This window comes from Brassica oleracea, chromosome C7 (genome assembly GCF_000695525.1).
Source record: "Brassica oleracea var. oleracea cultivar TO1000 chromosome C7, BOL, whole genome shotgun sequence".
Lineage (NCBI taxonomy): Eukaryota > Viridiplantae > Streptophyta > Magnoliopsida > Brassicales > Brassicaceae > Brassica > Brassica oleracea.
Genome location: NC_027754.1, coordinates 39,672,738 through 39,684,173, shown reverse-complemented (window position 1 = coordinate 39,684,173; position 11,436 = coordinate 39,672,738). Strand labels below are relative to the sequence as shown.

Below are 11,436 nucleotides of genomic sequence, written 5' to 3'. Positions count from 1 at the left end.
GTGTCCTGATAACGAGGTTTCCCACAAAATTTGCATATATTCCGTGTCTCATCCGCTCTCTAGTAGATCATGCAGTTGTCAATACATACATCTATCACTTCATACGGTAGTTGAAGACCTGCAACAAGTTTCTGAACCTCGTAGTATGAACCCGGTGCAAGGTTATCCTCAGGTAGAATACCTTTGACAAAATCAGTAATCGCATCCATACATTCTTCAGCCAAATTATAGTCTGTCTTAATACCCATTAATCTAGTTGCAGATGATAAGACTGAATGACCATCTCTACAATTTTGATACAAAGGTTGTTTTCCTGCATCCAACATGTCAAAAAATCTCCTAGACTCGGGGTTTGGTTCTTCCCCTCTATAATGATCATGTACCATCTGCTCAGTACCTACACCATAATCTATATCCGTTCTAGATTCTTCTAACCTAATATCAGGCTGAGGTTCACTAACAGGCTGAGGTTCGCTAGTACTACCATATTCATAACCAGTTTCCCCATGAAGGTACCAAACTTTATAATTACGTGAAAACCCTTTCATATACAAATGAGTCCAAACATCAAATTCTTTTATAACCTTATTATTATTGCAAGAAGAGCAGGGACATCTTAACATACCACTTTTTGCATCTGGTTGCTGTTGAACAAGCCTCATGAATTCTCCAATCCCTTGAACGTATTCTTCCGTAAGCAAATTGGTGTTCGGATCCAAATGAGGTTTATCCATCCACGAACGATAATAAACTTCTGAAGACATGATTTTCACGGAATTGTTATGACTAAAGAGAATGAAGAGAGAATGAAGTGTGAATGAGTTGAATGAGGAGGGGCTGTATTTATTGGAAATTGCTTACGGCCCTCCGACGACTTTCCGACGAAATTCCGACGGATGTAAAGAAGTCCGTGGGAATTCCGTCAGTATTTTCCAATCTCAAACGGCTATACAACGGTCATATATATTTGTCGGCAACGGTCACATGGTTCGTCGGAAATTTGTTGGAAAATTCCGACGACTTCAAATTTTTGGTTTTCGTCGGAAATTGGTCGGTAATCCGTCACAAACGTCCGACGACATTGATGTCCGTCGGAATCTCCGTCGGAATTCGGCGTGTTTTTTTGTAGTGTTGAGATAGACCCTTATAGTACAATTATTTAGGAAAAAAGACCCAAAAAAACTGAAGGAGACTAGAGAGACGACTCATCAAGTAGACAAGAATCAAGAACCTACAAAGTAAATACCCAAGAAACTATATGGAGGTTTCTTAGAAATTTTCCTTGACATTCTTTCGTTAAAAAGGCCAAGTTCAACAACACAGACCCCGCAAGTAGTTATGGAAGAGTGCCAATTCGAGACGAGCGAGTTACTAGCTTCGCTTATGATGTCGACTCCTTTATGGTCCGACTCATGGAGTTTATGCAACCTCGCAGATAGCTCAAAGAGTATTCAGATACAGCGTATTGCCGGAACCATGTACGTTGCTTTACCGGAGGTGGAGATGAATCAACCGGGGAACCTCGTGGACCTGAAAGTCGACGGAAATGAGCTTTTCTCCGCCTTTTCAACATCATCAACATCTGACGAGCCTCCGCCTATGGTCAACGGTGCAATACTTGACCTTTTTGTTTCCTCGGCTCTCTTTATTGAGTCTCAGGTTTGTTTTCTGTTTCTGTTTTCTTCAATAAATAATAGATAATTCATTAAATAATATTTTATTAGAAGGACTTCCTGAATTTTTCCTAGATATAATAATTTCTGCTCATAATCTATATTACATGGCTTGTCAAAAAAGATACAGGTCTAACAAAAAACTAATAAATCTTTAAAAAAAAATTATTATATAGTTAAACTACGAATATATTATAACAAAAACAAGTGGTAGAGAAATTTCTATAGGAGTTTTTTTTTCTTAAATGAGCCTTTCCTCAGATTTCAATGGTCAATTGTCCACACTCCTTCAATTATTCATTTTTTATACTCCGTATTTTAGAGTATTATTATTGATAAAACTTATTAAATTTCCCAAAACGATATAATTTTTTGTGAGATATCTACTAAAAAACTTGGCTAAATTTTCACCTCTGTTGATAAAGATATCCACACCTAAGTTTTCATGAGTATTAATTTAGCTAATACTAAATGTAAAACAATATTATTATATTATTTAAACTTATGCATAGTGTAATAGTTAATTTTATTTATGATTTTTATTTTTGTTTACAATTTCAAAACGTACAAACAAATTAATTATTATTTTAAACTTGTGTATTCAGTTTATTAAAAAGTAGAACTAGTGTTTTGAAATCCGATCCGGATCCGCGGTCAAACCGGTAAATCCGGTGACTCGGTATGTATTTCGGTTTGGGTTTTAGGAAAAATTCCATTATTTAAGAACCCATTAAAACCTAAAACCTAGAACTCGGCTACTGGTTGAACCACTGGTTGAATCAATACGAAACTTTACAAATTATTTTTTCTTGGATTTTTCAGTTACGTTATTAGAATTTGTTTTGTATTCTAATTAAGAATTTAAAATTTTTGGTTTTTTTCAAAAATAAAAAGATCATATGGTCATGTGGATTATGAATCTATTAACAAAACTAGTTGATGTGATTTGACATTAGTTTATTTTTGTTATCGATAATTTGACTTATTTTGGATTTAGATTTAATTTTATTATTCATATTAGACATTTGAATACTTATAGATTTTAAGTTTTGATATATTTTATTCTATGTCATAACTCTTAACTTGTTACAAAATATTAATAGTCTTAATATTTTTTTTTTTTGATATGTTGTAAGTGAAATGAAAATAAAAATAAAGAAAACTAAGGTTAAATATTTTCCAAATTTTTTTAAAACATAAAATATTTCTTATATTTTCAATAGTCAACATATTATTATATAAGAAAAAATTTATTTATTAATCCACGATTCGTCCATGGTCGATCCAATTATCCGGTGACTCGGTAAGTTACATTATTTAAAAATATATTTTAAATGATATTTGACTATTTTGTGAACTTTCCTTTTATTATGAAATCATATTATATACATATATTTTCGTTTTAATTTTTTAAATTTTTTTTATAAATATTTCCTTTTTATTTTATATTTTTATTTGAAAAGTTTTATAAAGCAAATAATAGTATTTAAATATATTTTTTAATTCATTAAAGATATCATAGTAATCAATCACTGTGAGAATTAACGTGAGCGTAACATCTAGAAAAGTGATTTCTCGGATAATATCACAGAGATAAACTATAAAATTGAGCGAGAGATTTCTGCCCATAACCTTTTTTAAATGTTTTTCTAATTACGCTATTACAGCGATTTGAGATGTGGCTCATAATTTTTTTGAATTGGAAAAACTAAAAAAATATTAATAAGAGATTTATGCTATAAGCACCTCAAAAACTTTTAAAGGTTGTGTGATTGTGTCACTTGTGATTTGTCAGCATCATTCTTTTCAGCGAATATTCGCTTCTTTTTTTACGCTATTGAATGAAAATAATACCTTCTACTAGTTTTTTTCTAATAAAGATCATTTTACTATTGAAGAGTAGCAATACTGTTTACAATATAGAACAGAGAGAGTAACAAAACAAGAACGGACCGTTGGTTGATTTTATTGATATTTTTTTATATTTGGACTTTGTTGATACATATATAAGTTAGAAATTAGTAAAACTGATTAATGTGCATGCTTCTGTTTCTATTCGATTCAGGTTGGATTTTGCTTTTAGAAAAATTTCCGGTTTAGGTCATATACAGATGCTGCTTGTATAAGCTCAATATCGTTCGGTTCAGTTTTATATGATATCGGTTATTGGAGTGATTTATGATAAAATTTAAGGGTTTTATATATGATTCTCGCTCAGATATGAAAAAAATCAAGCCAAATCTCTTTCCTTCATTTATCTTATCAAAATATCGTTTCCTGATTCGGTTTGTATCAGTTTTCTGCACTACTAGTCAAACTATTTAATTGGCAGTTTAGTCTCTAAATAGGTTTACATTAGTACTGAAAATTGTTCATTTATATCTTTAAAAAAGTTGTTCATTTAGTTTAGTTAGGTCATATCATGGCTAACTAAGTTACAAATTATAATCCCATTACCTCGTACCAATGTCCGTTAATCAGCCAGTTTATTGTAACGTAACACACTAAATTTATGAACGTAACAGATCACAATAGGACTGGAAAAGGAAGACAGAGAACAGGTGGTAATAACCGGATATTCAACCGGCGGCGCAGTTGCAGCACTCACCGCACTTTGGCTCCTTTCAGTACCTTTGTCGCCGTCATACCCTCTACTCTGCATCACCTTCGGCTCTCCTTTGCTCGGCAACCAATCTCTCTCTTCCTCAATCTCCCAATCACATGTAGCCCAAAATTTCTGCCACGTGGTTTCCATCCACGACCTCGTTCCCAGAAGAAACGATGAACCACTCTGGCCCTTTGGAACATATCTCTTCTGTTCCGACAATGGAGGTGTATGCTTAGACAATGCTGCTTCAGTTCGTAGGATGTTTCATATACTCAACTCAACAGGAACTCCAAACATTGAGGAACGTCAAAGGTACGAACATTACGTGTCTACACTCTCTCACCAGTTTCTCATATCAAGAAGCTTTCATAGTGGGGATATCTCAGATAATAGCTACGAAGCTGGTGTCGCATTAGCCGTGGAATCTCTTGGATTCTCTGTTGATCACCCAAGTGGTGTATCAGCTAAAGAATGCATAGAAACCGCTACAAGAATGAGTCGTGCTAGGATTGAGAGAGCGAGTGAGTTAGCTATTGAGCTTGGTGATGTCTTGCCATCAAGACTAGATATTCAATGGTACAAAGACAGTTGCGACGCGTCGCCCAAGAAGCTCGGTTACTATGATAACTTCAAACTATACTCAAATCAAAGAGAGTTAAGGGTAAACATGAGCCGCGCAAAGCTAGCTAAGTTTTGGGACCGTGTGTATGACATGGTGGAGACAAATGAATTGCCTCCTGATTTTGATTTCGAATTGAAATGGCTATTTGCATCGCAGTTTTACCAGCTCTTAGCCGAACCACTGGACATTGCGTACTTCTACAAGTACAAATATTCAAAGACTGGTAATGGTCATTACATGGAGAATGGGAATAGACCCAAAAGGTATTTACTGTTTGATAAGTGGTGGAAAGAAAAAGGGGAGTGTCATAGAGTGAAGACTGCGAGAACTCGATATGCTAGCACTACTCAGGATACTTGCTTTTGGGCTAAGGTCGAGGAGGCAAAAGAGTGGTTGGATGATGTGAGAAGCGAAGGTACCAATGAGCAGAGGCGAGCTTTGTTATGGGAAAAGATTGTTGGATTTGAGATATATGCTGATACATTGGTGAAGATGAAGGACGTTTCGCTTGATGTTCTTGCGGAGAACTCGAGTCACCGTGTGTGGAAGAAGAAGCTGACAGAGTTCAAAAAGGATAATGGAATTGGAATGGTTGCTGATGAGAGTGACGCAATGGAGACTTAGCTGGCTTAATAGCAATCTAATTTGTAACGATCTCTATCGAATGTTGTTCATCATGTTTATGTAATACTTTCTGGTGTATTCTACTATTCTGAAATAATCTTTATCATTTATGTTCAATAAGTTTATGCAGTTGAGTTTCTAATGTAAGCGAGTATTAGTCTAAAACCAAGATGGTTGCCTAATCTCCTACATGTAGTATAAGGTAAGCTATTTTCAGGACTTAAATAAATAAGTATATTGAAAATTGTCAAGACCCACATAGGATTCTTGGAGATTGCCATAAAACACATGATCCAAGAAACTCTTTTCCCCATTCAGATTTTCTTTTCCAAGTACCTTTTTTTAGTGTAAATAATCAAAAAAGTCAAGTATACACATATATAGAGATTCTACAAAACTTTGTGTTTTCTTGTTTCATCCTTTATTCATATACCTTATACATAACATTTTCATACTAAGTGATATGACTCGCACGCAATTTCCGATCATTAACAACTTTGACCAAATTAAACTTCATCGCTATGGCGACTTATTATACTAATGTGTTAATTAAAGATTGTAATGTGAATAGAAGAATGTTTTACTTACTACTATTGATTATCGATACAATTATATTTCTTACCATTATTGTTACAGCTATTTCTTTTAATATAATGTGAATACATTTTCTCTTACAATGAATATTGTACAATATGTCTCAAATTGTATATAGTAATCGTGCAACCTCCATTAACTAAGCCGTACAAATAGCTCAATGTACACCAAATAACCCTTCTCTTCCGAGAGGTCATAGGCTTCTTAGTTCGCTTCGAAACAATCTCCAAGACTATATATTTAAATAACCTTTTTCTAATTCACATATCTTATTATTTAAACATATCAAAGATTCAAAACCCTTAAACCTGTCTCCCCCAAGAAGCAACAGTGAGTGCACCCTTACGAGGCAATTGCTCCCTACGTCCCTCCTCCACTCTACAGCCTACACGTGTAACACCCTCTCCACATGCACAAACTCACACACACATTCATGGATCGTATATAATACATTCTTATTGTGAGAGAGAGAATAGAGAAGAGAGATATGGAGAGAACAGAAGCCTTGACGTCATCGTTTATATGGCGGCCAAATGCAAACGCAAACGCAAACGCAGAAATAACGCCAAGCTGTCCAAGATGTGGATCATCAAACACAAAGTTCTGTTATTACAACAACTACAGCCTCACTCAACCTCGCTACTTCTGCAAAGGCTGCCGTAGATATTGGACCAAAGGCGGCTCCCTCCGCAACGTGCCTGTAGGTGGTGGCTGCCGCAAATCCCGCCGTACCAAATCTTCCTCGAGTAACGCTAAAACCGGCGTAACCGCTAGTTCATGCAACTCCGGTGGTGGCTCACCAAACATAGATCTTGCTCTTGTTTACGCCAACTTCTTGAATCCAAAGCCTGACGAACCCACACTTCAAGCAACATGCGATTTAGCCACAGGCGCTTCGATGGAACCCTCTAATTGGAGTATGGACATCGGTGATGATCATCATTATGATCATCAGGTGGAACACATTATTGAGGAATGTGGTTATAATGGGTTGCCTCCGTTTCCTGGTGAAGAGCTTCTTTCTATTGACACTAATAGTGTTTGGTCTGATGCTTTATTGATTGGTCATAATAACCATATAGAAGTTGGTGGTGTAACTTCGGCTGAGACTGTTCATGAACCGGTGGTTAATTTTGCTGATGAATCCAATGACTCTACCAACTTCTTGTTCGGAAGCTGGAGCCCTTTTGATTTCTCAACCGATGGATAATAATCCATATTTGCATTAAAAAAAAAAAAGTTTGTATTCTACCTATCATATATAACATATACACATTTATATGAAGATCTTATGGTTCATTTCATGTAAATTAAGAGAGTCGATTATTTAAGTACAAATTTAAGGGGTAATATGTATACATAGGCTATAACTTTATTACTTTGGTAGTGATTCTCGACCTAAATATGATGCTATAATAAGTCGTTTTCAAGACTTGCCCAAGAATACCACGTGGAGGTCCTTGTCTTTGGATTCGATTGAGATTTGCTTGTTACTTGAACTTGCAATTCACTGAAAGTGAGACGCACGTGTACCATGGGGACACGTGTGAGAGTTGTTGTGTCTCTGGCCTTTCTGTGTGCGTGTATAGATCTTCTCTAAAAGTTGTGTCAGAGAAAGAGCATATTTGTTGCTACTTTTCCTTTCAACTTCTTCCTACAATTAATCAGTTGATTTTTCATTGCCAAAGATATATTATTGTTCGGTTTTAAGCAAGTACCATCGATTGGAAAATAATGAATTAAGTAATTTTCTGTATTGTCTACTACCTCACATACATATAGAAAAAAATATGTAACTGATTGCATATTTTTTAGATGTATATCATTATATTGATAATGAAGAAAAAACACGAATCCAACTCGTTAGTCTTGACTAGTCGAACAATTTTTTTTTTTTTTTGTTAACCGTGGGAATCCGGCGACCGAGGTCAACCGACTAATCCCACGAGACCCGCAGCAACCACGTAATTTCCACCCCAGGAATTAGCAGGGAGGGCCCGGGTGGCCACAGGGGGTTTCGAAGCCGGGTCCGTATTGACGGGAAAACTGCCTCAAGACCACTAGCCTACCACCCCGTGGTTGTCAAACAATCTTATTAACCATGTAATTTGCCACAATTCATGATTTATCAAGGATAGTCTACATGTGGAATCCAATCCAATTCTATATGGATTTTAATATTTATAGCTCTAAACATGCAAACTCATATGAGTACGTAGGACTAACAAATCCTGATAGTCCAATTCATATTAGTAACTGTTAAGAGGCTAAGAGGTGGAGAACAATTTCTCTCATCAAGAACGAAGAAATAATCTCGCCACCATAACAAATAATCAGAGTAGCACTTTAAGGTGATGTTTTCGGTCGCTTAGTATAATTTTCTCGTAAATTTAATTATGTAATATTTCTAAAATTTCTATACATAAATATTTATGGTAGTGAACTTAAAACATAAAATTAGATTGTTTTTTGTTGAGCAAAAGGTATATAACTATAATTAGATAGTTAAAAGAGAAGAAAATAAATATAGAGAAAATGGTGAACTAGAATAGAGGAAATTCTGCAACTTGTGTTCAGAGGCAAATAAGTTTTTTTTTGTCAACTCAGAGGCAAATAAGTTAAGAGCATGTCCATCCATTAGACCCTCTAATGGGTCTAATGATTAAATTAAGAGTAAATGAGGTGATTTGACAAGTTTAGAACTTTGGTTAGTGCAAATAATTTTTTCCTCTCCAATGGGAGAAACCCATAGGAGTTTTTAAATAATATTTTTTTTTAAAAGTAGATTGATTTAAAATAAAAGCATACATAAATTTTTTTAATAAAAATGACATTAAAACATATTAAAAATACAAATACAAATAGTAAACGAGAAAAAAACGATTAGTTGAAATCTTGATTCATTTCAAATTTTTGCCATATATTCTCAACCAAATCATCTTTCAATTGTTGATGTATTCTTCTATCACGAACTCGATTCCGAATGCTCATCATATTGCCGAGATTTAAAGGCATATCTGTAAAAAACGTGCTATCCACTTGTGAACTTCGGTTTGATTCCGGTTGCGCGAAAACATATAAATCATACTGAGTGTACCCATCTCGTTCGTCTTCTATAATCATATTATGTAGAATGATACATGCTCTCATTATCTTTCCAATTTTATTTTATCCCACAAAAGAGCTAAATTTTTGACTATGGCAAATCGAGCTTGCAAGACCCCAAAAGCACGCTCGACATCTTTACGTACAGCTTCTTGTTGTGTAGCGAATAAAGATACTTTCGGACCTTTCGGAAGTGAAATAGATTGGACAAAAGTAGCCCATTTTGGATAAATACCATCTATGAGATAGTAAGCCAAATTGTACTCGTGTCCGTTGACAATGTAATTAACTTTTGGAGCTCGACCTTGTAATATATTATCAAAAACCGGGTCGATCAAGAACATTGATATCGTTTAATGTACTTGGAGGTTCGAAAAACGCGTGCCATATCCAGAGATCTTGTGAAGCTACAACTTCTAAAATAATTGTTGGCTTTCCTGATCCACGTGTATATTGACCTTTCCATGCGGTCGGACAATTCTTCCACTCCCAATGCATACAATCAATGCTTCCTATCATCCCGGGAAACCCGCGTATCTCTCCAATATCGAGTAGACGTTGAAGATCTTCTGGCGTGGGTCTTCTTAGATACTCATCTCCAAATAAATTTATGATTCCTTGAACAAAATGTTCCAAGCATAAAAGTACGGTGGTCTCGCCAAGTCGGAGGTATTCGTCGACCGCATCAGCTGGGAAACCATATGCCATCATACGAATTGCTGTCGTTGCCTTTTGTAACGGGGAGTTACCAAACCTTCCAGTAGCATCTCTTCTTTGTTGAAAGTATGAGATTTCAGCGGATAGTCGATCAACAATACGCATGAACAAGGGCTTGTTCATTCGAAAATGCCGTCGAAACATGTGAGAAGGATATGTTGCATCTTCACTAAAATAATCGTTCCACAACTGCATGTGTCCTTCTTCTCGTTGTCTTTCAATGTAGGTTCGTTTCTTTTTTGACCTTGATGCTTCTTGATGCTCACCATGACGAATTAGAAGATTTTCGAATTGTTGATCGAAAATTTAATCAAATCTTTCATCCAAGTCTTCGAAATTATTAGAAGAAGAAAATGCCATTTGAAATGAGAAGGAGAAGAAATGAGAAGAAGAAGAAATGTGAAGGAGAAGAAATGAGAAGGATAAGAAACGTGATGGAGAAGAAACAATTGCTTAGAGATGATTTGTTTTGCTCGGTTAAGGAGAAGAAATAATTGCTTTTGAAAAAGAAGTGAAGATGCTCAAAGTTGTTGTTTTGTTTTGCATTTGATTTCTTTCTCACAAGTTTATATAGACAAGTTTAGACAGGTTGTATATCGTTTGGTACAACTAAAAAAAAACGTGAAACATTTCACACAAATTAGGACTTCACGAGATACAAAACTCAATAACTTTATTACATCAAACATATTGTCTTGTTCTGTCACATGGTAACTGTCTTCATCTGCAAGTCCCATGTGATATACCTGCAATAAAACAAAGAGAGGAAAGATACATAAGACAACACGAGATACAACATGACGAGATACAATATTACAACAAAGAGAAACCAGCATACAGACCAGCAACAAAGAGACTCGATATTAAGCACAACAACAACAAACTACAGACTCCAGATTAAGCACACAAGAGAAACCAAACTAACTTCCCATTCTAACTTAGCAACATGTCAGTTATTAGTTTGTTTTTCAAAGAGATTTCTAGTTCATCTAGAGGCTCTGTCTTGGCAATGAGGCTATCAAACAACTTTTGCTTGTTAAACTTCTCCTTTAACTCAAAATTCCTTTGCTTTATCTCTCAGATGCCCTGAAACTCCACTGCCTCGTCCGAAGTCTTTGCCTTGCTTTTACCTTTGCCCTTTGCTGCTTTGACCCCAATGGGCCGAGCCGATGCTTCATCCTCATCATCGCACCCTGGCACAGAAGACGCTGACTGTGCGGACTGATCATTCAATTTTCTTCTTTTTGAGCTTACCTTGCCTTTAGTCTCTGAAGCACCACACCATTTCTGATCATGGCGAAGTTTTAACCAAGCATGCTCGAGGGTAAACTTGACCTTGAAGTCATTGAAGAATATTTCATGAGCCATTTTTAATACACCATCCTCACTCTGCCCACTGGACTTCTGTTTCCTAGCTGCATCAAAACACCCAACAAACTTACAAAAACCCTCGTTAAGCTTCCTCCACCTTTGTTTACATTGTGTTGCCCCTC

The 11,436-nt window shown here is 35.7% G+C and overlaps 2 protein-coding genes across 2 annotated transcripts; both read left to right on the top strand.

The window, feature by feature from the left end:
• The first annotated feature begins 1,333 nt into the window (after nucleotides 1–1,333).
• Nucleotides 1,334–5,656, top strand: LOC106306776 (lipase-like PAD4). Its single transcript, XM_013743522.1, has 2 exons — nucleotides 1,334–1,659; nucleotides 4,199–5,656. The coding sequence occupies exons 1-2, from the start codon at nucleotides 1,339–1,341 to the stop codon at nucleotides 5,525–5,527; spliced, it is 1,650 nt and encodes a 549-aa protein (XP_013598976.1). The 5' UTR covers nucleotides 1,334–1,338; the 3' UTR covers nucleotides 5,528–5,656.
• Nucleotides 5,657–6,608: 952 nt separating this feature from the next.
• Nucleotides 6,609–7,331, top strand: LOC106305478 (dof zinc finger protein DOF3.5). The gene has a single exon (XM_013741842.1). It carries the CDS (start codon nucleotides 6,609–6,611, stop codon nucleotides 7,329–7,331), a length of 723 nt encoding a protein of 240 aa, XP_013597296.1.
• The last annotated feature ends 4,105 nt before the right edge of the window (nucleotides 7,332–11,436 follow it).